The 26,439-nt window shown below is 53.4% G+C and overlaps 1 protein-coding gene and 1 pseudogene across 1 annotated transcript; both read left to right on the top strand.

The window, feature by feature from the left end:
* The first annotated feature begins 12,693 nt into the window (after nt 1–12,693).
* On the top strand, nt 12,694–26,406 carry LOC144674611 (uncharacterized). The gene is made up of 2 exons (XM_078535882.1): nt 12,694–12,911; nt 25,174–26,406. Exons 1-2 carry the CDS (start codon nt 12,712–12,714, stop codon nt 26,183–26,185), a joined length of 1,212 nt encoding a protein of 403 aa, XP_078392008.1. The 5' UTR covers nt 12,694–12,711; the 3' UTR covers nt 26,186–26,406.
* Nucleotides 14,137–14,315, top strand: LOC144674621 (U2 spliceosomal RNA; annotated as a pseudogene).
* Nucleotides 26,407–26,439: the final 33 nt, after the last annotated feature.

Genomic DNA, 26,439 nt, shown 5'->3' with positions numbered 1-26,439 from the left:
CATTAAATCTACTACGCGATGTGTTGCGACCTTGGACTACCTAGCCAAGGTCAAAGCTGACCTGTTGTTTCTGCAGGAGTGTGCGATACCGCACCTCAGCTCCTACAGGCAATGGTCACGATGGTGGTCCCACGGGCCATCGATCTGGTCGGGCGGAAACGACTCTCGTTCCTCCGGCCTGGGTATTCTGCTGCGGGGAGGCAACTTCACCGTCTCCGAGGTCAAGGAGGTGGTGGGCGGGCGACTCCTGGTAGCAGACGTAATGTACAAGAACGCTCCACTCCGGTTAATTAACGTGTACGGCCCGGCACAAGGGGCTGAGCGGCTGGAGGTTTTTCAGCAGCTCCCACTGCTGCTGGCGACCTCCAGGCCGGTCATTCTGGGCGGGGACTTCAACTGCATCATCGATGCGGCTGGACGATCCGGCAGGGCCGGAAGCAGATTGGACGCTACGTCCAGATCCCTGATGGAAACAGTTAAGGATGCCAAGCTGCACGACGTCTTCAGCAACCCTGCAGACGGAGCGCAGCGTAGATACACCTGGTCGCGGCCAGACGGGTCCATTCGTTCCAGGATAGACTTCCTGTTTGTGTCCCGTGCATTCACAGTCAGATCCACCGAGGTCAAGCCGGTGTTCTTCTCTGACCACTGCCTCCTACTGGCGGACTGCCACTTGGAGGAAGACCTGAGGGTGGGCAGGGGGGCATGGAAGCTAAATGTGCAACTGCTGACCCCAGAGAACATTGAGGAGCTCAAGAGGGATTACAAAGGTTGGAGAACCGTGAAACCCCTCTTTGAGTCCCTGACACACTGGTGGGAAGTGATCAAGGGAAGCATCAAGAGGTTCTTCATCCTCAAAGGCACCCAGAAAGCTAGAAAGGAACAGAGGGAAATGTCCCGACTCCAGGAAAAGATGCAGAATCTGCTCCGGCTGCAGTCGATGGGGGTCGATGTCAAGGAGGAGCTCCAAGAGGTGAAGGGCCAGCAAGCCTCGCACTTTGCCTCGGAGGCCTCCAAGATCATCTTCCGTTCCAGAGTCCGCTCCGTGGAGCAGGATGAGACGTGCTCACGTTTCTTCTTCCAAAAGGTACACAGAGAGCGCTCTGTGATCAGCAGCCTGAAGGAAGAAGACGGCTCAGTAAAGTCATCACGGTCCGACATTCTGAGGATCAGCAAATCCTTTTATGCCGGACTGTATGACGTGAAGCCCACGGACAGCACGGCCTCCCAGTCCTTCCTGTCCTCTATCACGGAGGTCCTAGACCACAGTACGCGGCAGAGCCTAGACAAACCGCTAACTCCTGACGAACTGACTAAGGCCCTCGAGTCCTTCGAGAAGAGTAAAACCCCCGGAAGCGACGGCCTGCCGGCGGAGTTGTATTCGGCTCTGTGGGACTTGATCGGCCCAGACCTGCTAGAAGTGTACGAGAGTATGCTCCTGGCCGGCAGCATGTCAGAATCCATGAGGAAAGGCATCATCACCCTCATCTACAAGCACAAGGGGGAAAGGGAGGAAATTAGAAATTGGCGACCCATTTCACTGTTGAATATGGACTATAAGATTCTGTCCAAGGTCATCGCCAACCGGGTCAAATCCGCTCTGGAATTGGTGATTCACCCTGACCAGACCTGCTCTGTGCCGGGCAGGAAGATCTCTGACAGCCTGGCGCTGCTCAGGGATACGATTGCCTATGTACAGGACAGGGGTGTGGATACCTGCCTCATCAGCTTGGATCAGGAGAAGGCCTTTGACAGAATATCGCACACCTACATGGGGGATGTGCTCTCCAAAATGGGCTTTGGGGAGGGAATTCGAAATTGGATCCAACTGCTCTACACTAACATCAGTAGCGCAGTCTCAATCAATGGGTGGGAAACAGATAGCTTTCCGATTAAATCTGGAGTCAGGCAGGGCTGCCCTCTCTCGCCTGTCCTTTTTGTGTGCTGCATAGAACCCTTTGCCGAGTCCATCAGGAAGGATCCGGGCATAAGAGGAGTGACGATCCCAGGCAGTGGAGGCACTCAGGTAAAAGCCTCCCTGTACATGGACGACGTCGCCGTCTTCTGCTCGGATCCGCTGTCGGTGCGCAGACTGATGCACGTCTGCGACCAGTTCGAACTGGCCTCGGGAGCCAAGGTAAATCGTGGGAAGAGCGAGGCCATGTTCTTTGGGAAGTGGGCTGACCGATCCTTTGTCCCCTTCACTGTCAGGGCTGACGGCCTGAAGGTGCTGGGGATATGGTTCGGAGGGACCGGGGCATGCGTTAGAAACTGGAAGGAGCGAGTGGCTATGGTGAAGAGGAAACTGGGCATGTGGGAGCGACGCTCCCTCTCCATTGCGGGTAAGAACCTGGTCATCAGGTGTGAGGTACTCTCGCTGTTGCTGTACGTGGCGCAGGTCTGGCCCATTCCAGACTCCTGCGCGACGGCGATCACTCGAGCCATCTTCCGCTTTATCTGGAGGTCGAAAATGGATCGTGTCCGCAGGGACGCGATCTACAAGCCTCTAGATAAAGGGGGAAAAAACGTGCCCAACATCGCCCTCATACTGATGGCCACCTTTGTGTGCGGCTGCATCAAGCGGTGCGTAGACCCTCAGTACGCAAACACCAAGTGTCACTACGTGCTGAGGTTCTACCTGTCCCCGGTGTTGCGAAGGATGGGTCTGGCCACGCTGCCGCGGAACGCTCCAAGTAGTTGGACCGTGCCGTACCACCTGTCCCTGGTGGAAAAATTGATGCAGAAAAACACCTTTGACCACAAGTCCATCAGGCAGTGGTCAGCACGTAACGTCCTAGAGGCCCTGAGGGATAAGGAGAGGGTGGACCCTGTGGGATGGTTCCCCGAGCAGACTGTCAAAGTCATTTGGCAGAATGCCTCATCGCCAGAACTTTCCAACAAGCACCAAGACGTAGCTTGGCTGGTGGTGAGAAAGGCCCTCCCCGTCAGATCCTTCCTACACGCCAGGAGTCTCACCCCCTCTGCACGATGCCCTCGAGGTGGCTGTGGTGGGGAAGAGACCGTTGTTCACCTCCTTGTGGATTGTGCCTTTGCAAAGAAAGTCTGGAGAGAGATGCAGTGGTTGCTGTCGAGGTTCATCCCGAGCAGTTCTGTGACACAGGACTCTGTGCTCTACGGGCTGTTCCCAGGGACACACACCGAGACAAACATCAACTGCAGCTGGAGGATCATCAACTCGGTGAAAGACGCGCTTTGGTCTGCCCGAAACTTGTTGGTCTTCCAGCACAAAGATTTGTCCCCGACCGATTGTTGCGGACTGGCACAATCCAAAGTCCAGGACTACGTGCTGAGGGACGCACTAAAGCTTGGGGCAGCTGCCGCAAAGGCGCAATGGGGAAGGGTCGCTGTCTAAGACCTTTCTACCACAGCGCACCGAGAGACTGGGAACTGTTTAGAGCCCCTCGGGCTGTACAGATCAAAATGAAAGGCTGTAAATGACTGTAATATTGTTTGTACTGATGCACCTGGTGATACATTTTGTAAAAGTTTAACCTGGATTGTACCCTTGTAATGTTGTTTTTGAAATGGTTTTGAATGCGATTGAAGATTTTTATGAATAAAGTATATTTTTACAAAAAAAAAAAAAAAAAAAAAAATCTGATCGCTTCTCGGCCTCTTGGCTAAGATCAAGTGTTGCAGGGGCGACACCATGGTCCTGCCATGGCAAGGTCGGGATGGAAGGGCGAAAACCAATCGCAATCCGAATTCATACCGTGGGTTACCTATCACCGTCCGAGTCACGGTGAACCACAGCGACGAAGGAGGATCACCTATGGATCGGGGCTTCTTCACCAGGAGGATCCTGTTGAAGGCGTGCGGCTTCCAAGCTACGGAGATCTTCACCCTGCACGACTCCCGCAAAGGTGGTTATTTCGACGTGACGTTCAAGCAAGTGGCAGACTGCGTCCGGCTCCTGAGGGTGTTCGAGGAGAAGAGAGACCTGCCGGAGATGAAGATCCTGACGGCGGAGCCGCACTTTTCTCTGCCGTTGCAACGGGAACGTGAGGTGATGGTGCATGTGTACAACCCCTTCGTCCCTGTCGCCGACGTGGTCACCTTCCTCACCAGGTACTTCGATAAGGTGGGGAGCGGCACCGAGATTCGAGACGACTTGGGGATCTGGACAGGCAAACGCCTGTTTAAGGTCACGCTAAAGACCGATGGTAAGGGAGCCATTTTCCACCCTCCTTCCAGTTTCGCAATCGGGGGAAACCGTGGCTACCTGGTCTACGCTGGGCAACCCAAGCATTGCCGCTCATGCGGCAAGGCTGGTCATGTGGCGGCCAACTGCAGCGCCTCCCTCTGCAAGATCTGCAAACAGGAAGGGCACCAGACAAAAGACTGCAAACAGGCCAAGTGCTGCAACCTGTGTGGCGAGGCAAGTCACCTCTACAGGACCTGCCCCAAACGCTGCCGTACTTACGCACAGGCAGCCAAAGCCGACCACGGGGAAGCAGAAGAAATGTTCCGTGTCACTCCAACCACCAAGGCCCCCAGGGAGCTCAACGGGACAAAGGAGGACACAGAGAGAGACAAGGTGGAGAAAGAGATTGAGGCAACAGAGAGCCAATCAACAGCACTACCCCCTGAACCTTCCAGTCCTCAGGACAGCGAATCAATGGAGGAGGAGGCAGCAGTAGAAAAGCAGCAGGGGGAGTGGCGGACGGTGAAGAACAAGAAAAGTAAGAGGGAGCGAAGAAGAAGCAAAGGCGTTTCCCAGAGAAGCGGCAAGAGGCGTCTCCCATCCGACACGGATGACAAGGGCAGCAGCTCTTCGGATGAGGAAGTGCCAGAGCGGCACCGACAGAAGAGGCGGCAAAGCTCCAGGGCGTTGGAGGACGAGACACCCGAGCTCCAGAAAATTGGAGACAACAAGGAGACCAGCGCACCCCAACTTGGCCTGCAACCTGAGGAGGCCAGTGCACCACAGCCCCTGGAATCTGGGAGCAGTGAGGCAATCATCGCACCCCAGCTCCAGGAAGCCGGGAACAGCAACCCCCCAGAGGGGGTGAGTTTTGGAGAAGCTTCTCCAGCAAAGGTCATCTCAAAATCCGCTCACTACGTGAACCTCCAGATGCCACTGGAGCAGAACACGGCCAAGGAGATCTACCTCAGCCCATCCAAAGTGAAGGAATTTGAGCTCACTACGGGTATGAAGGAGCAGACTAAAGGTCTGGGACTCTCAGAGACAGTGGGTTTGGTAGGAGAATAAATGCTTTAATATGGGTTTAAAGATTGTATCCATAAATGTGCGTAGCATTAAATCTACTACGCGATGTGTTGCGACCTTGGACTACCTAGCCAAGGTCAAAGCTGACCTGTTGTTTCTGCAGGAGTGTGCGATACCGCACCTCAGCTCCTACAGGCAATGGTCACGATGGTGGTCCCACGGGCCATCGATCTGGTCGGGCGGAAACGACTCTCGTTCCTCCGGCCTGGGTATTCTGCTGCGGGGAGGCAACTTCACCGTCTCCGAGGTCAAGGAGGTGGTGGGCGGGCGACTCCTGGTAGCAGACGTAATGTACAAGAACGCTCCACTCCGGTTAATTAACGTGTACGGCCCGGCACAAGGGGCTGAGCGGCTGGAGGTTTTTCAGCAGCTCCCACTGCTGCTGGCGACCTCCAGGCCGGTCATTCTGGGCGGGGACTTCAACTGCATCATCGATGCGGCTGGACGATCCGGCAGGGCCGGAAGCAGATTGGACGCTACGTCCAGATCCCTGATGGAAACAGTTAAGGATGCCAAGCTGCACGACGTCTTCAGCAACCCTGCAGACGGAGCGCAGCGTAGATACACCTGGTCGCGGCCAGACGGGTCCATTCGTTCCAGGATAGACTTCCTGTTTGTGTCCCGTGCATTCACAGTCAGATCCACCGAGGTCAAGCCGGTGTTCTTCTCTGACCACTGCCTCCTACTGGCGGACTGCCACTTGGAGGAAGACCTGAGGGTGGGCAGGGGGGCATGGAAGCTAAATGTGCAACTGCTGACCCCAGAGAACATTGAGGAGCTCAAGAGGGATTACAAAGGTTGGAGAACCGTGAAACCCCTCTTTGAGTCCCTGACACACTGGTGGGAAGTGATCAAGGGAAGCATCAAGAGGTTTTTCATCCTCAAAGGCACCCAGAAAGCTAGAAAGGAACAGAGGGAAATGTCCCGACTCCAGGAAAAGATGCAGAATCTGCTCCGGCTGCAGTCGATGGGGGTGGATGTCAAGGAGGAGCTCCAAGAGGTGAAGGGCCAGCAAGCCTCGCACTTTGCCTCGGAGGCCTCCAAGATCATCTTCCGTTCCAGAGTCCGCTCCGTGGAGCAGGATGAGACGTGCTCACGTTTCTTCTTCCAAAAGGTACACAGAGAGCGCTCTGTGATCAGCAGCCTGAAGGAAGAAGACGGCTCAGTAAAGTCATCACGGTCCGACATTCTGAGGATCAGCAAATCCTTTTATGCCGGACTGTATGACGTGAAGCCCACGGACAGCACGGCCTCCCAGTCCTTCCTGTCCTCTATCACGGAGGTCCTAGACCACAGTACGCGGGAGAGCCTAGACAAACCGCTAACTCCTGACGAACTGACTAAGGCCCTCGAGTCCTTCGAGAAGAGTAAAACCCCCGGAAGCGACGGCCTGCCGGCGGAGTTGTATTCGGCTCTGTGGGACTTGATCGGCCCAGACCTGCTAGAAGTGTACGAGAGTATGCTCCTGGCCGGCAGCATGTCAGAATCCATGAGGAAAGGCATCATCACCCTCATCTACAAGCACAAGGGGGAAAGGGAGGAAATTAGAAATTGGCGACCCATTTCACTGTTGAATATGGACTATAAGATTCTGTCCAAGGTCATCGCCAACCGGGTCAAATCCGCTCTGGAATTGGTGATTCACCCTGACCAGACCTGCTCTGTGCCAGGCAGGAAGATCTCTGACAGCCTGGCGCTGCTCAGGGATACGATTGCCTATGTACAGGACAGGGGTGTGGATACCTGCCTCATCAGCTTGGATCAGGAGAAGGCCTTTGACAGAATATCGCACACCTACATGGGGGATGTGCTCTCCAAAATGGGCTTTGGGGAGGGAATTCGAAATTGGATCCAACTGCTCTACACTAACATCAGTAGCGCAGTCTCAATCAATGGGTGGGAAACAGATAGCTTTCCGATTAAATCTGGAGTCAGGCAGGGCTGCCCTCTCTCGCCTGTCCTTTTTGTGTGCTGCATAGAACCCTTTGCCGAGTCCATCAGGAAGGATCCGGGCATAAGAGGAGTGACGATCCCAGGCAGTGGAGGCACTCAGGTAAAAGCCTCCCTGTACATGGACGACGTCGCCGTCTTCTGCTCGGATCCGCTGTCGGTGCGCAGACTGATGCACGTCTGCGACCAGTTCGAACTGGCCTCGGGAGCCAAGGTAAATCGTGGGAAGAGCGAGGCCATGTTCTTTGGGAAGTGGGCTGACCGATCCTTTGTCCCCTTCACTGTCAGGGCTGACGGCCTGAAGGTGCTGGGGATATGGTTCGGAGGGACCGGGGCATGCGTTAGAAACTGGAAGGAGCGAGTGGCTATGGTGAAAAGGAAACTGGGCATGTGGGAGCGACGCTCCCTCTCCATTGCGGGTAAGAACCTGGTCATCAGGTGTGAGGTACTCTCGCTGTTGCTGTACGTGGCGCAGGTCTGGCCCATTCCACACTCCTGCGCGATGGCGATCACTCGAGCCATCTTCCGCTTTATCTGGAGGTCGAAAATGGATCGTGTCTGCAGGGACGCGATGTACAAGCCTCTAGATAAAGGGGGAAAAAACGTGCCCAACATCGCCCTCATACTGATGGCCACCTTTGTGTGCGGCTGCATCAAGCGGTGCGTAGACCCTCAGTACGCAAACACCAAGTGTCACTACGTGCTGAGGTTCTACCTGTCCCCGGTGTTGCGAAGGATGGGTCTGGCCACGCTGCCGCGGAACGCTCCAAGTAGTTGGACCGTGCCGTACCACCTGTCCCTGGTGGAAAAATTGATGCAGAAAAACACCTTTGACCACAAGTCCATCAGGCAGTGGTCAGCACGTAACGTCCTAGAGGCCCTGAGGGATAAGGAGAGGGTGGACCCTGTGGGATGGTTCCCCGAGCAGACTGTTAAAGTCATTTGGCAGAATGCCTCATCGCCAGAACTTTCCAACAAGCACCAAGACGTAGCTTGGCTGGTGGTGAGAAAGGCCCTCCCCGTCAGATCCTTCCTACACGCCAGGAGTCTCACCCCCTCTGCACGATGCCCTCGAGGTGGCTGTGGTGGGGAAGAGACCGTTGTTCACCTCCTTGTGGATTGTGCCTTTGCAAAGAAAGTCTGGAGAGAGATGCAGTGGTTGCTGTCGAGGTTCATCCCGAGCAGTTCTGTGACACAGGACTCTGTGCTCTACGGGCTGTTCCCAGGGACACACACCGAGACAAACATCGACTGCAGCTGGAGGATCATCAACTCGGTGAAAGACGCGCTTTGGTCTGCCCGAAACTTGTTGGTCTTCCAGCACAAAGATTTGTCCCCGACCGATTGTTGCGGACTGGCACAATCCAAAGTCCAGGACTACGTGCTGAGGGACGCACTAAAGCTTGGGGCAGCTGCCGCAAAGGCGCAATGGGGAAGGGTCGCTGTCTAAGACCTTTCTACCACAGCGCACCGAGAGACTGGGAACTGTTTAGAGCCCCTCGGGCTGTACAGATCAAAATGAAAGGCTGTAAATGATTGTAATATTGTTTGTACTGATGCACCTGGTGATACATTTTGTAAAAGTTTAACCTGGATTGTACCCTTGTAATGTTGTTTTTGAAATGGTTTTGAATGTGATTGAAGATTTTTTATGAATAAAGTATATTTTTACAAAAAAAAAAAAAAAATCTGATCGCTTCTCGGCCTCTTGGCTAAGATCAAGTGTTGCAGGGGCGACACCATGGTCCTGCCATGGCAAGGTCGGGATGGAAGGGCGAAAACCAATCGCAATCCGAATTCATACCGTGGGTTACCTATCACCGTCCGAGTCACGGTGAACCACAGCGACGAAGGAGGATCACCTATGGATCGGGGCTTCTTCACCAGGAGGATCCTGTTGAAGGCGTGCGGCTTCCAAGCTACGGAGATCTTCACCCTGCACGACTCCCGCAAAGGTGGTTATTTCGACGTCACGTTCAAGCAAGTGGCAGACTGCGTCCGGCTCCTGAGGGTGTTCGAAGAGAAGAGAGACCTGCCGGAGATGAAGATCCTGACGGCGGAGCCGCACTTTTCTCTGCCGTTGCAACGGGAACGTGAGGTGATGGTGCATGTGTACAACCCCTTCGTCCCTGTCGCCGACGTGGTCACCTTCCTCACCAGGTACTTCGATAAGGTGGGGAGCGGCACTGAGATTCGAGACGACTTGGGGATCTGGACAGGCAAACGCCTGTTTAAGGTCACGCTAAAGACCGATGGTAAGGGAGCCATTTTCCACCCTCCCTCCAGTTTCGCCATCGGGGGAAACCGTGGCTACCTGGTCTACGCTGGGCAACCCAAGCATTGCCGCTCATGCGGCAAGGCTGGTCATGTGGCGGCCAACTGCAGCGCCTCCCTCTGCAAGATCTGCAAACAGGAAGGGCACCAGACAAAAGAATGCAAACAGGCCAAGTGCTGCAACCTGTGTGGCGAGGCAAGTCACCTCTACAGGACCTGCCCCAAACGCTGCCGTACTTACGCACAGGCAGCCAAAGCCGACCACGGGGAAGCAGAAGAAATGTTCCGTGTCACTCCAACCACCAAGGCCCCCAGGGAGCTCAACGGGACAAAGGAGGACACAGAGAGAGACAAGGTGGAGAAAGAGATTGAGGCAACAGAGAGCCAATCAACAGCACCACCCCCTGAACCTTCCAGTCCTCAGGACAGCGAATCAATGGAGGAGGAGGCAGCAGTGGAAAAGCAGCAGGGGGAGTGGCGGACGGTGAAGAACAAGAAAAGTAAGAGGGAGCGAAGAAGAAGCAAAGGCGTTTCCCAGAGAAGCGGCAAGAGGCGTCTCCCATCCGACACGGATGACAAGGGCAGCAGCTCTTCGGATGAGGAAGTGCCAGAGCGGCACCGACAGAAGAGGCGGCAAAGCTCCAGGGCGTTGGAGGACGAGACACCCGAGCTCCAGAAAATTGGAGACAACAAGGAGACCAACGCACCCCAACTTTGCCTGCAACCTGAGGAGGCCAGTGCACCACAGCCCCTGGAATCTGGGAGCAGTGAGGCAATCATCGCACCCCAGCTCCAGGAAGCCGGGAACAGCAACCCCCCAGAGGGGGTGAGTTTTGGAGAAGCTTCTCCAGCAAAGGTCATCTCAAAATCCGCTCACTACGTGAACCTCCAGATGCCACTGGAGCAGAACACGGCCAAGGAGATCTACCTCAGCCCATCCAAAGTGAAGGAATTTGAGCTCACTACGGGTATGAAGGAGCAGACTAAAGGTCTGGGACTCTCAGAGACAGTGGGTTTGGTAGGAGAATAAATGCTTTAATATGGGTTTAAAGATTGTATCCATAAATGTGCGTAGCATTAAATCTACTACGCGATGTGTTGCGACCTTGGACTACCTAGCCAAGGTCAAAGCTGACCTGTTGTTTCTGCAGGAGTGTGCGATACCGCACCTCAGCTCCTACAGGCAATGGTCACGATGGTGGTCCCACGGGCCATCGATCTGGTCGGGCGGAAACGACTCTCGTTCCTCCGGCCTGGGTATTCTGCTGCGGGGAGGCAACTTCACCGTCTCCGAGGTCAAGGAGGTGGTGGGCGGGCGACTCCTGGTAGCAGACGTAATGTACAAGAACGCTCCACTCCGGTTAATTAACGTGTACGGCCCGGCACAAGGGGCTGAGCGGCTGGAGGTTTTTCAGCAGCTCCCACTGCTGCTGGCGACCTCCAGGCCGGTCATTCTGGGCGGGGACTTCAACTGCATCATCGATGCGGCTGGACGATCCGGCAGGGCCGGAAGCAGATTGGACGCTACGTCCAGATCCCTGATGGAAACAGTTAAGGATGCCAAGCTGCACGACGTCTTCAGCAACCCTGCAGACGGAGCGCAGCGTAGATACACCTGGTCGCGGCCAGACGGGTCCATTCGTTCCAGGATAGACTTCCTGTTTGTGTCCCGTGCATTCACAGTCAGATCCACCGAGGTCAAGCCGGTGTTCTTCTCTGACCACTGCCTCCTACTGGCGGACTGCCACTTGGAGGAAGACCTGAGGGTGGGCAGGGGGGCATGGAAGCTAAATGTGCAACTGCTGACCCCAGAGAACATTGAGGAGCTCAAGAGGGATTACAAAGGTTGGAGAACCGTGAAACCCCTCTTTGAGTCCCTGACACACTGGTGGGAAGTGATCAAGGGAAGCATCAAGAGGTTCTTCATCCTCAAAGGCACCCAGAAAGCTAGAAAGGAACAGAGGGAAATGTCCCGACTCCAGGAAAAGATGCAGAATCTGCTCCGGCTGCAGTCGATGGGGGTCGATGTCAAGGAGGAGCTCCAAGAGGTGAAGGGCCAGCAAGCCTCGCACTTTGCCTCGGAGGCCTCCAAGATCATCTTCCGTTCCAGAGTCCGCTCCGTGGAGCAGGATGAGACGTGCTCACGTTTCTTCTTCCAAAAGGTACACAGAGAGCGCTCTGTGATCAGCAGCCTGAAGGAAGAAGACGGCTCAGTAAAGTCATCACGGTCCGACATTCTGAGGATCAGCAAATCCTTTTATGCCGGACTGTATGACGTGAAGCCCACGGACAGCACGGCCTCCCAGTCCTTCCTGTCCTCTATCACGGAGGTCTTAGACCATAGTACGCGGGAGAGCCTGGACAAACCGCTAACTCCTGAGGAACTGACTAAGGCCCTCGAGTCCTTCGAGAAGAGTAAAACCCCCGGAAGCGACGGCTTGCCGGCGGAGTTGTATTCGGCTCTGTGGGACTTGATCGGCCCAGACCTGCTAGGAGTGTACGAGAGTATGCTCCTGACCGGTAGTATGTCAGAATCCATGAGGAAAGGCATCATCACCCTCATCTACAAGCACAAGGGGGAAAGGGAGGAAATTAGAAATTGGCGACCCATTTCACTGTTGAATGTGGACTATAAGATTCTGTCCAAGGTCATCGCCAACCGGGTCAAATCCGCTCTGGAATTGGTGATTCACCCTGACCAGACCTGCTCTGTGCCAGGCAGGAAGATCTCTGACAGCCTGGCGCTGCTCAGGGATACGATTGCCTATGTACAGGACAGGGGTGTGGATACCTGCCTCATCAGCTTGGATCAGGAGAAGGCCTTTGACAGAATATCGCACACCTACATGGGGGATGTGCTCTCCAAAATGGGGTTTGGGGAGGGAATTCGAAATTGGATCCAACTGCTCTACACTAACATCAGTAGCGCAGTCTCAATCAATGGGTGGGAAACGGATAGCTTTCCGATTAAATCTGGAGTCAGGCAGGGCTGTCCTCTCTCGCCTGTCCTTTTCGTGTGTTGCATAGAACCCTTTGCCGAGTCCATCAGGAAGGATCCGGGCATAAGAGGAGTGACGATCCCAGGCAGTGGAGGCACTCAGGTAAAAGCCTCCCTGTACATGGACGACGTCGCCGTCTTCTGCTCGGATCCGCTGTCGGTGCGCAGACTGATGCACATCTGCGACCAGTTCGAACTGGCCTCGGGAGCCAAGGTAAATCGTGGGAAGAGCGAGGCCATGTTCTTTGGGAACTGGGCTGACCGATCCTTTGTCCCCTTCACTGTCAGGGCTGACGGCCTGAAGGTGCTGGGGATATGGTTCGGAGGGACCGGGGCATGCGTTAGAAACTGGAAGGAGCGAGTGGCTATGGTGAAGAGGAAACTGGGCATGTGGGAGCGACGCTCCCTCTCCATTGCGGGTAAGAACCTGGTCATCAGGTGTGAGGTACTCTCGCTGTTGCTGTACGTGGCGCAGGTCTGGCCCATTCCAGACTCCTGCGCGACGGCGATCACTCGAGCCATCTTCCGCTTTATCTGGAGGTCGAAAATGGATCGTGTCCGCAGGGACGCGATCTACAAGCCTCTAGATAAAGGGGGAAAAAACGTGCCCAACATCGCCCTCATACTGATGGCCACCTTTGTGTGCGGCTGCATCAAGCGGTGCGTAGACCCTCAGTACGCAAACACCAAGTGTCACTACGTGCTGAGGTTCTACCTGTCCCCGGTGTTGCGAAGGATGGGTCTGGCCACGCTGCCGCGGAACGCTCCAAGTAGTTGGACCGTGCCGTACCACCTGTCCCTGGTGGAAAAATTGATGCAGAAAAACACCTTTGACCACAAGTCCATCAGGCAGTGGTCAGCACGTAACGTCCTAGAGGCCCTGAGGGATAAGGAGAGGGTGGACCCTGTGGGATGGTTCCCCGAGCAGACTGTCAAAGTCATTTGGCAGAATGCCTCATCGCCAGAACTTTCCAACAAGCACCAAGACGTAGCTTGGCTGGTGGTGAGAAAGGCCCTCCCCGTCAGATCCTTCCTACACGCCAGGAAGCTCACCCCCTCTGCACGTTGCCCTCGAGGTGGCTGTGGTGGGGAAGAGACCGTTGTCCACCTCCTTGTGGATTGTGCCTTTGCAAAGAAAGTCTGGAGAGAGATGCAGTGGTTGCTGTCGAGGTTCATCCCGAGCAGTTCTGTGACACAGGACTCTGTGCTCTACGGGCTGTTCCCAGGGACACACACCGAGACAAACATCGACTGCAGCTGGAGGATCATCAACTCGGTGAAAGAGGCGCTTTGGTCTGCCCGAAACTTGTTGGTCTTCCAGCACAAAGAGTTGTCCCCGACCGATTGTTGCGGACTGGCACAATCCAAAGTCCAGGACTACGTGCTGAGGGACGCACTAAAGCTTGGGGCAGCTGCCGCAAAGGCGCAATGGGGAAGGGTCGCTGTCTAAGACCTTTCTACCACAGCGCACCGAGAGACTGGGAACTGTTTAGAGCCCCTCGGGCTGTACAGATCAAAATGAAAGGCTGTAAATGATTGTAATATTGTTTGTACTAATGCACCTGGTGATACATTTTGTAAAAGTTTAACCCTGGATTGTACCCTTGTAAGGTTGTTTTTGAAATGGTGTGGAATGTGATTGAAGATATTTTATGAATAAAGTATATTTTTACAAAAAAAAAAAAAAAATCTGTTCTTATCAGTTTAATATCTGATACGTCCCTTATCTGGGGACCATATATTAAATTGATTTTTGGAGCAGGGAGATGGAATAGGGGCTTGCTCCGTCCACTCCACACATCGACCCGGTATTGCAGTATCTCTGGGAACGGTGCACCCTCCCCTTTCCAGGGGATTTTCAATGCTAAAAATAGTTTTCTTACAAACATCTGCTTTCTTTACTTCTCAACATGTACATGTTCCAAAATCCAACTTTCTTTCTTTCTCTCTCTCTCTCTCTCTCTCTCTCTCACTCACTCACTCACCCGCAGCAGCTACACACAAAAAACACGCACTCTCACCCAACACTCGCTGGCAGGGCCGGCAGCAGATTGGACGCTACGTCCAGATCCCTGATGGAAACAGTTAAGGATGCCAAGCTGCACGACGTCTTCAGCAACCCTGCAGACGGAGCGCAGCGTAGATACACCTGGTCGCGGCCAGACGGGTCCATTCGTTCCAGGATAGACTTCCTGTTTGTGTCCCGTGCATTCACAGTCAGATCCACCGAGGTCAAGCCGGTGTTCTTCTCTGACCACTGCCTCCTACTGGCGGACTGCCACTTGGAGAAGGACCTGAGGGTGGGCAGGGGGGCATGGAAGCTAAATGTGCAACTGCTGACCCCAGAGAACATTGAGGAGCTCAAGAGGGATTACAAAGGTTGGAGAACCGTGAAACCCCTCTTTGAGTCCCTGACACACTGGTGGGAAGCGATCAAGGGAAACATCACGAGGTTTTTCATCCTCAAAGGCACCCAGAAAGCTAGAAAGGAACCGAGGGAAATGTCCCGACTCCAGAAAAAGATGCAGAATCTGCTCCGGCTGCAGTCGATGGGGGTCGATGTCAAGGAGGAGCTCCAAGAGGTGAAGGGCCAGCAAGCCTCGCACTTTGCCTCGGAGGCCTCCAAGATCATCTTCCGTTCCAGAGTCCGCTCCATGGAGCAGGATGAGACGTGCTCACGTTTCTTCTTCCAAAAGGTACACAGAGAGCGCTCTGTGATCAGCAGCCTGAAGGAAGAAGACGGCTCAGTAAAGTCATCACGGTCCGACATTCTGAGGATCAGCAAATCCTTTTATGCCGGATTGTATGACGTGAAGCCCACGGACAGCACGGCCTCCCAGTCCTTCCTGTCCTCTATCACGGAGGTCTTAGACCACAGTACGCGGGAGAGCCTGGACAAACCGCTAACTCCTGATGAACTGACTAAGGCCCTCGAGTCCTTGGAGAAGAGTAAAACCCCCGGAAGCGACGGCTTGCCGACGGAGTTGTATTCGGCTCTGTGGGACTTGATCGGGCCAGACCTGCTAGGAGTGTACGAGAGTATGCTCCTGGCCGGTAGTATGTCAGAATCCATGAGGAAAGGCATCATCACCCTCATCTACAAGCACAAGGGGGAAAGGGAGGAAATTAGAAATTGGCGACCCATTTCACTGTTGAATGTGGACTATAAGATTCTGTCCAAGGTCATCACCAACCGGGTCAAATCCGCTCTGGAATTGGTGATTCACCCTGACCAGACCTGCTCTGTGCCAGGCAGGAAGATCTCTGACAGCCTGGCGCTGCTCAGGGATACGATTGCCTATGTACAGGACAGGGGGGTGGATACCTGCCTCATCAGCTTGGATCAGGAGAAGGCCTTTGACAGAATATCCCACACCTACATGGTAGATGTGCGCTCCAAAATGGGGTTTGGGGAGGGAATTCGAAATTGGATCCAACTGCTCTACACTAACATCAGTAGCGCAGTCTCAATCAACGGGTGGGAAACAGATAGCTTTCCGATTAAATCTGGAGTCAGGCAGGGCTGTCCTCTCTCGCCTGTTCTTTTCGTGTGTTGCATAGAACCCTTTGCCGAGTCCATCAGGAAGGATCCGGGCATAAGAGGAGTGACGATCCCAGGCAGTGGAGGCATTCAGGTAAAAGCCTCCCTGTACATGGACGACGTCGCCGTCTTCTGGTCGGATCCGCTGTCGGTGCGCAGACTGATCCACATCTGCGACAAGATAGGATATAAAGCAGTGTAAAGTAAGTTAATAACAAATTGAGAAAGTAAATATGGAACACAAAATATTTTAAAACGAGGGCACAGGTTAAAAACATGATCCTAATTTCTGTTGAACTGAATGAGGCGAGTCATTACAGTGCGTGACCGATTTGTTTAAGTGTGCGGGCCCATTAAATTTTTTGCACAGCCGCGCAAATTTAAAGGGGCTTATGTGGCGGTGTGTCTGTGAGGAAACGTTGACTGTGACCTCTCCTCATATCTTGTATCCCACTGTGAAACCATCTTCAGCTCCCAAATTGCACTCAGACAATGTGCTATATTTGCATATTGTGCAGGAGTCGGGGGAGGGGTCATGGGGCTGCCCCTTGTCTCTGTACTTGAAAACTGTCTCTAATGGCAGCCAGGCAGCAACTGTTGTGCTTACTCAAAGCCAACCTGAAGAAAAGGCAAGACATGTTGGGTGCTGAGAGGGAGAAGCATTGCCACTTTAGGTTCTACTTGGATTTTACTGAGGTAAAAGGTGATTGAAAAAGTCAAGCATTTCTCCCCTAGCAGTTACCACTGAGGACAAATAATAGCGAGCGCTGATCTGTCACTGAGCACTGAGGCCGGCCAAGGGGAGGCATCTGAAAGCTGCAGAGAAAGCAAGAAGCCAGGATGGACGACTGAGAATACAGAAAAATACTGGCTGAGGTAGACAGCAAAAACTGTGACACAAGCTCAGGTAAGCGTGGTGTTTTGCAGTTCAAGTGCATCACTTTGTGACAGTATAGATATTTTTCACTTTCCTAGGATAAGGCTGTTCCCTTTCTAGAAGTTAGAAGCAGCCGTGCAGATGTATTTTCTGCGCTCCTTTGCTTGCCTGCTGAATAGGACTGATTGGAGGTGAAAAGGTGATTAAAAGAGAGCCGACATCATTGCAGGCTGGCAGATGGTGTGCTGTGCTGTGCACGCAGGTGGTTTTGTTGTTTGGCTTGTATGTGACTTCTGGTTGAAGCTGAAAGATTTCTAAAATTTTGAAGGAAATAATCTTTGAGAAGGGGAGAAACATTTTCAACATTTTAACAGGATCTAAGGCTGTTCACTGTGTCGTACCTGTACTTATCCTTGCTGCCACCTGTCTTCTCACTGCTGATCATCATCTTGTGTTATTATAATGATATAATGCATTGGACCTATTTACTGTGACTTCATAACATGACACATTTCCCTTCTGGTGATGTCATGCTGACATCCCGTAAAGGAAATAGACCAACAGTCAGCCCAAAAGAAGGCCCAATGCCAAGCAAAGGAAGCCCATAACGAGGATGCTAGACAGCTCGTACAAAAGAAAGCAGGGCATCAGGAAACAACTCAACAGCAGCTGACGTAGTACTCTCCAGGTTCAGTGCAGGAGAAGTACTGGAATCAGTAAAAACTAATGCCCCTACATGTACGAACATACAACTTAGGAGCAGGAGTAGGCCACTGGGCCCCAAGAGCCTGCTCCACTATTCAGAAGATCATGGCTGATCTGATTGCAACCTCAACCCCACATTCCTGCCTACCACCGATAACCTTCCACCCCGCCTTGTTAATCTATCCAGCTCTGTCTTGAAAATATTCAAAGACCCTGTTTCCACCACCTTTTGAGGAAGAGAGTTCCAAAGACTCACTACGCTCTGAGAGAAACGCTCCTGACTTTGCCTTCCCTGTAGATGTGGAAGGAGTTTAGCTGCATGCCAGGTCAGCCGGCAAGCTCCACAGACTGATCGGCGCAGGCTTGGAGGGCCGAAATACATGTTCCTGTGCTGTACGTTTTTTTTGTTCTTTGTTCTTTGACTGCCCAAACTGAAAGCAAAGACAAAAATACAGCAGGCCTCGATCGAAGAACTCCTCTGCGCTGTGAGCTAGTTGCTCACACGGAAACTCAGCTACAAAGACTCGTGGATTGTCTCTCATGCCCGTCACGTGTTCTCCCTTGTGACTGACCGTTTCTCGAAATTTCCCATTACCTGCCAGTTACACGACACATCTAGCGTAACCATTGCAGGAAGGAACATTGCAGACATTTCAAAATGGTCATAACAGACAGTCAGACAGTGCAATGGTATTTAAGTTGCCTACATAGATCATGTTTCACTCTGAGGTGCTTCAAGGCAAAAGTGATACATGTAGTATTCACTGGAAACATTCACCGTGTGTCTTACAGCCCGAGGAGCCTATGCAAATCCCAGCCCCTTGGTGCACTATGGCTGAAAGGTCGTAGACAGCCACCTTTCCCCATTGCGCCTCTGCCCCAAACTTTAGTGCGTCCCTCAGCACGTAGTCCTGGACCTTGGAATGTGCCAACTCTTTGCAATGGAAGACCAAGAAGTTTCAGGCAGCCAAAGAGCGTCTTTCACCGAGTTGATCCTCCGGCTGCAGTTGATGCTTGTCTCGGCGTGTGTCCCTGGGAACAGCCCGTAGAGCACAGTGTCCGGACCTGTGTCACGGAACTGCTCGGGATGAACCTCGACAAGAACCACGGCCACTCTCTTCAGACCTTTTCTGCAAAGGCAGATTCCACAAGGAGGTGGGCAACGGTCTCTTCCCCACCACAGCCACCTCGAGGGCAACGTGCAGAGGGGGTGAGGCTCCTGGCGTGTAGGAAGGACCTGACGGCAAGGTCCTTTCTCACCACCAGCCAAGCTACGTCTTTGTGCTTGTTGGAAGGTTCTGGTGATGAGGCATTCTGCCAAATGACCCTGACAGTCTGTTCGGCGAACCATCCGACGGGATCCACCATCTCCTTTTCCCGCAGGGCCTCTAGGGTGATACGTGCTAACCACTGCCTGATGGACTTGCGGTTCCTCTGCATAATTTTTCCACACGGGACAGGTGATATGGCACTTGGAGCTTTCCGTGGCAGCGTGACCAGACCCATCCTTCGCAACACCAGGGACAGGTAGAACCTCAGCACGTAGTGACGCTTGGTGTTTGGGTCTACACACAGCTTGATACAGCCATACACAAAGGTGGCCATCAGGATGAGGGTGATGTTGGGCATGTTTTCTCCCCCTTCATCCAGAGGTTTTTTACATCATGTCCCTGCAAACATGGTCCACTTTTGACCTCCAGACAAAGCGGAAGTTGGCTCGCGTGATCGCCACAGCGCAGGAGTGAGGAATGGGCCAGACCTGCGCCATGTACAACACTGAGAGTGCCTCACGCCTGATGAGCAGGTTCTTACCCGCAATGGAGAGGGAGCTTTGCTCCCACAAGCCCAGTTCTTTTCTCACCATGGCTACTCGCTCCTTCCAGTTTCTAACGCATTCCCTGGTCCCTCCGAACCATATCCCCAGCAGCTTCAGGCAGTCTGACCTGCTGGTGAAAGGGACAAAGCTTAGTTCAGTTCCCAAAGGGCACGGCCTCGCTCTTGCCACGGTTTACCCTTGGCACCCGAGGCCGGTTCGAAGTGGTCGCAGGTGTTGATCGGTCTGCGCACCGATGTGTGAAAAGTGGGGAGTTGACCGTACTACCGCATCACCACACTGCCCCAGGTCCAATAGCATGGCGGAATGTATATACTGTAAAGTGCTTACTTATGAAATGTCAGCAAAGTAAACAAGGCTTGTGACGGCCTGTCACAATGCTACACCTTAGAGCGACAGCGCTCAGTGCAACCACTCCTTCACCAGCAGAATTACAGTGCGAACAACCCTTCCCAGTCATCATTGGACAAAAGGTATGACTACAACACCCAACCGATGGAACATGAAATCCGGCAGAAATCAGCAGCATCTGTCCAGAACCATGATCAGATCAAGTACGAGCACCCATTGTGAAGAAACCGATGGCGAATCAGGGAAGTACCAGAACAAGAAACACCAAGTAACCCCATCGCAAGCAGAACGCGATCTAAGACACGATCCCAGCGCAAGACTCCTACAGACAACCAGAATTGTGAGAACGTACGGCAATCTCAAACCAACTTCACAGTATCAACGAACCACCATTCCGTCCCAGGGACTCATAAGGTGATCACTTTGTACAATTGTAGGTTCAAACACAGAAGAGCAATTTGTTGTAATGTAAATAGTTCTTATTATTTAAGGGTACAGCTTGGAGTTGTTGTGGTATACCTTTAAAGAGCGTATCTAAAATTGCTGTGCATCGCCAGGCAGGGTGTGACGTGTATATACTCATGTATAATTCTCGGGCCGATGATAGGAGCTGTCCTAGAGACCTAGATATTGTTGTATATATTTCATCTCTTCAAATCAAAGAATTGAGTTAGCGATCCTCTTTGTGTCGTCGGTGTGTTTGCGTAAGGTGGAAAACACAACATGGAGGACCCCCATTTAAAGTGAATGGCAAAAGAACTAAGGCGACATGAGGAGAAACCTTCTTGCGCAGCGAGTGGTTAGAATCTGCAATGCACTGCCTGAGAGTGTGCTGGGGGCACTTTCAAGAGTGGCTTTCAAAAGAGAATCGGATAATTATCTGAAGAGAAAATATTTGCAGGGCTATGGGGAAAAGGCAGGTGAGTGGCACTAGGGGAGTTGCTCTTGCAAAGAGCTAGCACAGACACGACAGGCCGAATGGCCTCCTTTTCTGCTCTAACCAATCTAGGACTCTATGTGTGCAGCTCTGCACACTTGCTTGCTGCATTGTCACTCACGCCCTGCAAGACACGCAACTGCTTTCAAAAGCTTCTTCCACAGCAGCCTCTGACACTGACGTCCATGTGGATAGGCACAACCCTCTCCCATCTGATTGGTGGAATACTGCCGATCTACATAACTCTGATGCAGTCTCACTGAAAGAGAGAGAACAAAGGCAACTTTTCCAATTAGAAATCCCGGGACAAATATGCCAACAGTGAAACCGTCAGTGCTTAGATATATATATACATAAGTCTTTGAACGCTGTCAGTCTGCTTTAAAGGAGGGAAGGCAGATGGCACTCGGGGAAGTCAAGGGCGGCGCCGGCATCGCTTCTCGGCCTTTTGGCTAAGATCAAGTGTAGTGTTGCAGGGGCGACACCATGGTCCTGCCATGGCAAGGTCGGGATGGAAGGGCGAAAACCAATCGCAAACCGAATTCATACCGTGGGTTACCTATCACTGTCCGAGTCACGGTGAACCACAGCGACGAAGGAGGATCACCTATGGATCGGGGCTTCTTCACCAGGAGGATCCTGTTGAAGGCGTGCGGCTTCCAAGCTACGGAGATCTTCACCCTGCATGACTCCCGCAAAGGTGGTTATTTCGACGTGACGTTCAAGCAAGTGGCAGACTGCGTCCGGCTCCTGAGGGTGTTCGAGGAGAAGAGAGACCTGCCGGAGATGAAGATCCTGACGGCGGAGCCGCACTTTTCTCTGCCGTTGCAACGGGAACGTGAGGTGATGGTGCATGTGTACAACCCCTTCGTCCCTGTCGCCGACGTGGTCACCTTCCTCACCAGGTACTTCGATAAGGTGGGGAGCGGCACTGAGATTCGAGACGACTTGGGGATCTGGACAGGCAAACGCCTGTTTAAGGTCACGCTAAAGACCGATGGTAAGGGAGCCATTTTCCACCCTCCTTCCAGTTTCGCAATCGGGGGAAACCGTGGCTACCTGGTCTACGCTGGGCAACCCAAGCATTGCCGCTCATGCGGCAAGGCTGGTCATGTGGCGGCCAACTGCAGCGCCTCCCTCTGCAAGATCTGCAAACAGGAAGGGCACCAGACAAAAGACTGCAAACAGGCCAAGTGCTGCAACCTGTGTGGCGAGGCAAGTCACCTCTACAGGACCTGCCCCAAACGCTGCCGTACTTACGCACAGGCAGCCAAAGCCGACCACGGGGAAGCAGAAGAAATGTTCCGTGTCACTCCAACCACCAAGGCCCCCAGGGAGCTCAACGGGACAAAGGAGGACACAGAGAGAGACAAGGTGGAGAAAGAGATTGAGGCAACAGAGAGCCAATCAACAGCACCACCCCCTGAACCTTCCAGTCCTCAGGACAGCGAATCAATGGAGGAGGAGGCAGCAGTGGAAAAGCAGCAGGGGGAGTGGCGGACGGTGAAGAACAAGAAAAGTAAGAGGGAGCGAAGAAGAAGCAAAGGCGTTTCCCAGAGAAGCGGCAAGAGGCGTCTCCCATCCGACACGGATGACAAGGGCAGCAGCTCTTCGGATGAGGAAGTGCCAGAGCGGCACCGACAGAAGAGGCGGCAAAGCTCCAGGGCGTTGGAGGACGAGACACCCGAGCTCCAGAAAATTGGAGACAACAAGGAGACCAACGCACCCCAACTTTGCCTGCAACCTGAGGAGGCCAGTGCACCACAGCCCCTGGAATCTGGGAGCAGTGAGGCAATCATCGCACCCCAGCTCCAGGAAGCCGGGAACAGCAACCCCCCAGAGGGGGTGAGTTTTGGAGAAGCTTCTCCAGCAAAGGTCATCTCAAAATCCGCTCACTACGTGAACCTCCAGATGCCACTGGAGCAGAACACGGCCAAGGAGATCTACCTCAGCCCATCCAAAGTGAAGGAATTTGAGCTCACTACGGGTATGAAGGAGCAGACTAAAGGTCTGGGACTCTCAGAGACAGTGGGTTTGGTAGGAGAATAAATGCTTTAATATGGGTTTAAAGATTGTATCCATAAATGTGCGTAGCATTAAATCTACTACGCGATGTGTTGCGACCTTGGACTACCTAGCCAAGGTCAAAGCTGACCTGTTGTTTCTGCAGGAGTGTGCGATACCGCACCTCAGCTCCTACAGGCAATGGTCACGATGGTGGTCCCACGGGCCATCGATCTGGTCGGGCGGAAACGACTCTCGTTCCTCCGGCCTGGGTATTCTGCTGCGGGGAGGCAACTTCACCGTCTCCGAGGTCAAGGAGGTGGTGGGCGGGCGACTCCTGGTAGCAGACGTAATGTACAAGAACGCTCCACTCCGGTTAATTAACGTGTACGGCCCGGCACAAGGGGCTGAGCGGCTGGAGGTTTTTCAGCAGCTCCCACTGCTGCTGGCGACCTCCAGGCCGGTCATTCTGGGCGGGGACTTCAACTGCATCATCGATGCGGCTGGACGATCCGGCAGGGCCGGAAGCAGATTGGACGCTACGTCCAGATCCCTGATGGAAACAGTTAAGGATGCCAAGCTGCACGACGTCTTCAGCAACCCTGCAGACGGAGCGCAGCGTAGATACACCTGGTCGCGGCCAGACGGGTCCATTCGTTCCAGGATAGACTTCCTGTTTGTGTCCCGTGCATTCACAGTCAGATCCACCGAGGTCAAGCCGGTGTTCTTCTCTGACCACTGCCTCCTACTGGCGGACTGCCACTTGGAGGAAGACCTGAGGGTGGGCAGGGGGGCATGGAAGCTAAATGTGCAACTGCTGACCCCAGAGAACATTGAGGAGCTCAAGAGGGATTACAAAGGTTGGAGAACCGTGAAACCCCTCTTTGAGTCCCTGACACACTGGTGGGAAGTGATCAAGGGAAGCATCAAGAGGTTTTTCATCCTCAAAGGCACCCAGAAAGCTAGAAAGGAACAGAGGGAAATGTCCCGACTCCAGGAAAAGATGCAGAATCTGCTCCGGCTGCAGTCGATGGGGGTGGATGTCAAGGAGGAGCTCCAAGAGGTGAAGGGCCAGCAAGCCTCGCACTTTGCCTCGGAGGCCTCCAAGATCATCTTCCGTTCCAGAGTCCGCTCCGTGGAGCAGGATGAGACGTGCTCACGTTTCTTCTTCCAAAAGGTACACAGAGAGCGCTCTGTGATCAGCAGCCTGAAGGAAGAAGACGGCTCAGTAAAGTCATCACGGTCCGACATTCTGAGGATCAGCAAATCCTTTTATGCCGGACTGTATGACGTGAAGCCCACGGACAGCACGGCCTCCCAGTCCTTCCTGTCCTCTATCACGGAGGTCCTAGACCACAGTACGCGGGAGAGCCTAGACAAACCGCTAACTCCTGACGAACTGACTAAGGCCCTCGAGTCCTTCGAGAAGAGTAAAACCCCCGGAAGCGACGGCCTGCCGGCGGAGTTGTATTCGGCTCTGTGGGACTTGATCGGCCCAGACCTGCTAGAAGTGTACGAGAGTATGCTCCTGGCCGGCAGCATGTCAGAATCCATGAGGAAAGGCATCATCACCCTCATCTACAAGCACAAGGGGGAAAGGGAGGAAATTAGAAATTGGCGACCCATTTCACTGTTGAATATGGACTATAAGATTCTGTCCAAGGTCATCGCCAACCGGGTCAAATCCGCTCTGGAATTGGTGATTCACCCTGACCAGACCTGCTCTGTGCCAGGCAGGAAGATCTCTGACAGCCTGGCGCTGCTCAGGGATACGATTGCCTATGTACAGGACAGGGGTGTGGATACCTGCCTCATCAGCTTGGATCAGGAGAAGGCCTTTGACAGAATATCGCACACCTACATGGGGGATGTGCTCTCCAAAATGGGGTTTGGGGAGGGAATTCGAAATTGGATCCAACTGCTCTACACTAACATCAGTAGCGCAGTCTCAATCAATGGGTGGGAAACAGATAGCTTTCCCATTAAATCTGGAGTCAGGCAGGGCTGCCCTCTCTCGCCTGTCCTTTTTGTGTGCTGCATAGAACCCTTTGCCGAGTCCATCAGGAAGGATCCGGGCATAAGAGGAGTGACGATCCCAGGCAGTGGAGGCACTCAGGTAAAAGCCTCCCTGTACATGGACGACGTCGCCGTCTTCTGCTCGGATCCGCTGTCGGTGCGCAGACTGATGCACGTCTGCGACCAGTTCGAACTGGCCTCGGGAGCCAAGGTAAATCGTGGGAAGAGCGAGGCCATGTTCTTTGGGAAGTGGGCTGACCGATCCTTTGTCCCCTTCACTGTCAGGGCTGACGGCCTGAAGGTGCTGGGGATATGGTTCGGAGGGACCGGGGCATGCGTTAGAAACTGGAAGGAGCGAGTGGCTATGGTGAAAAGGAAACTGGGCATGTGGGAGCGACGCTCCCTCTCCATTGCGGGTAAGAACCTGGTCATCAGGTGTGAGGTACTCTCGCTGTTGCTGTACGTGGCGCAGGTCTGGCCCATTCCACACTCCTGCGCGATGGCGATCACTCGAGCCATCTTCCGCTTTATCTGGAGGTCGAAAATGGATCGTGTCTGCAGGGACGCGATGTACAAGCCTCTAGATAAAGGGGGAAAAAACGTGCCCAACATCGCCCTCATACTGATGGCCACCTTTGTGTGCGGCTGCATCAAGCGGTGCGTAGACCCTCAGTACGCAAACACCAAGTGTCACTACGTGCTGAGGTTCTACCTGTCCCCGGTGTTGCGAAGGATGGGTCTGGCCACGCTGCCGCGGAACGCTCCAAGTAGTTGGACCGTGCCGTACCACCTGTCCCTGGTGGAAAAATTTATGCAGAAAAACACCTTTGACCACAAGTCCATCAGGCAGTGGTCAGCACGTAACGTCCTAGAGGCCCTGAGGGATAAGGAGAGGGTGGACCCTGTGGGATGGTTCCCCGAGCAGACTGTCAAAGTCATTTGGCAGAATGCCTCATCGCCAGAACTTTCCAACAAGCACCAAGACGTAGCTTGGCTGGTGGTGAGAAAGGCCCTCCCCGTCAGATCCTTCCTACACGCCAGGAGTCTCACCCCCTCTGCACGATGCCCTCGAGGTGGCTGTGGTGGGGAAGAGACCGTTGTTCACCTCCTTGTGGATTGTGCCTTTGCAAAGAAAGTCTGGAGAGAGATGCAGTGGTTGCTGTCGAGGTTCATCCCGAGCAGTTCTGTGACACAGGACTCTGTGCTCTACGGGCTGTTCCCAGGGACACACACCGAGACAAACATCAACTGCAGCTGGAGGATCATCAACTCGGTGAAAGACGCGCTTTGGTCTGCCCGAAACTTGTTGGTCTTCCAGCACAAAGATTTGTCCCCGACCGATTGTTGCGGACTGGCACAATCCAAAGTCCAGGACTACGTGCTGAGGGACGCACTAAAGCTTGGGGCAGCTGCCGCAAAGGCGCAATGGGGAAGGGTCGCTGTCTAAGACCTTTCTACCACAGCGCACCGAGAGACTGGGAACTGTTTAGAGCCCCTCGGGCTGTACAGATCAAAATGAAAGGCTGTAAATGACTGTAATATTGTTTGTACTGATGCACCTGGTGATACATTTTGTAAAAGTTTAACCTGGATTGTACCCTTGTAATGTTGTTTTTGAAATGGTTTTGAATGTGATTGAAGATTTTTATGAATAAAGTATATTTTTACAATAAAAAAAAAAAAAAAAAAAAAAAAAAAATC

This window comes from Cetorhinus maximus, unplaced genomic scaffold (assembly GCF_964194155.1).
Source record: "Cetorhinus maximus unplaced genomic scaffold, sCetMax3.hap1.1 HAP1_SCAFFOLD_727, whole genome shotgun sequence".
NCBI classification, from domain to species: Eukaryota; Metazoa; Chordata; class Chondrichthyes; order Lamniformes; family Cetorhinidae; genus Cetorhinus; species Cetorhinus maximus.
Note: the sequence above shows the minus strand (reverse complement) of the source record. Positions and strands in the feature narration are given on the sequence as shown.

Bases quoted from the DNA above. Each gene is read 5' to 3' on its own strand.
- LOC144674611 (XM_078535882.1), top strand. From the start codon at position 12,712: ATGTTCTTTGGGAACTGGGCTGACCGATCCTTTGTCCCCTTCACTGTC. The intron at 12,912-25,173 runs GTGTGAGGTACT...CCTGGTCATCAG, and splicing joins GGTAAGAACCTGGTCATCAG to GTGTGAGGTACTCTCGCTGT.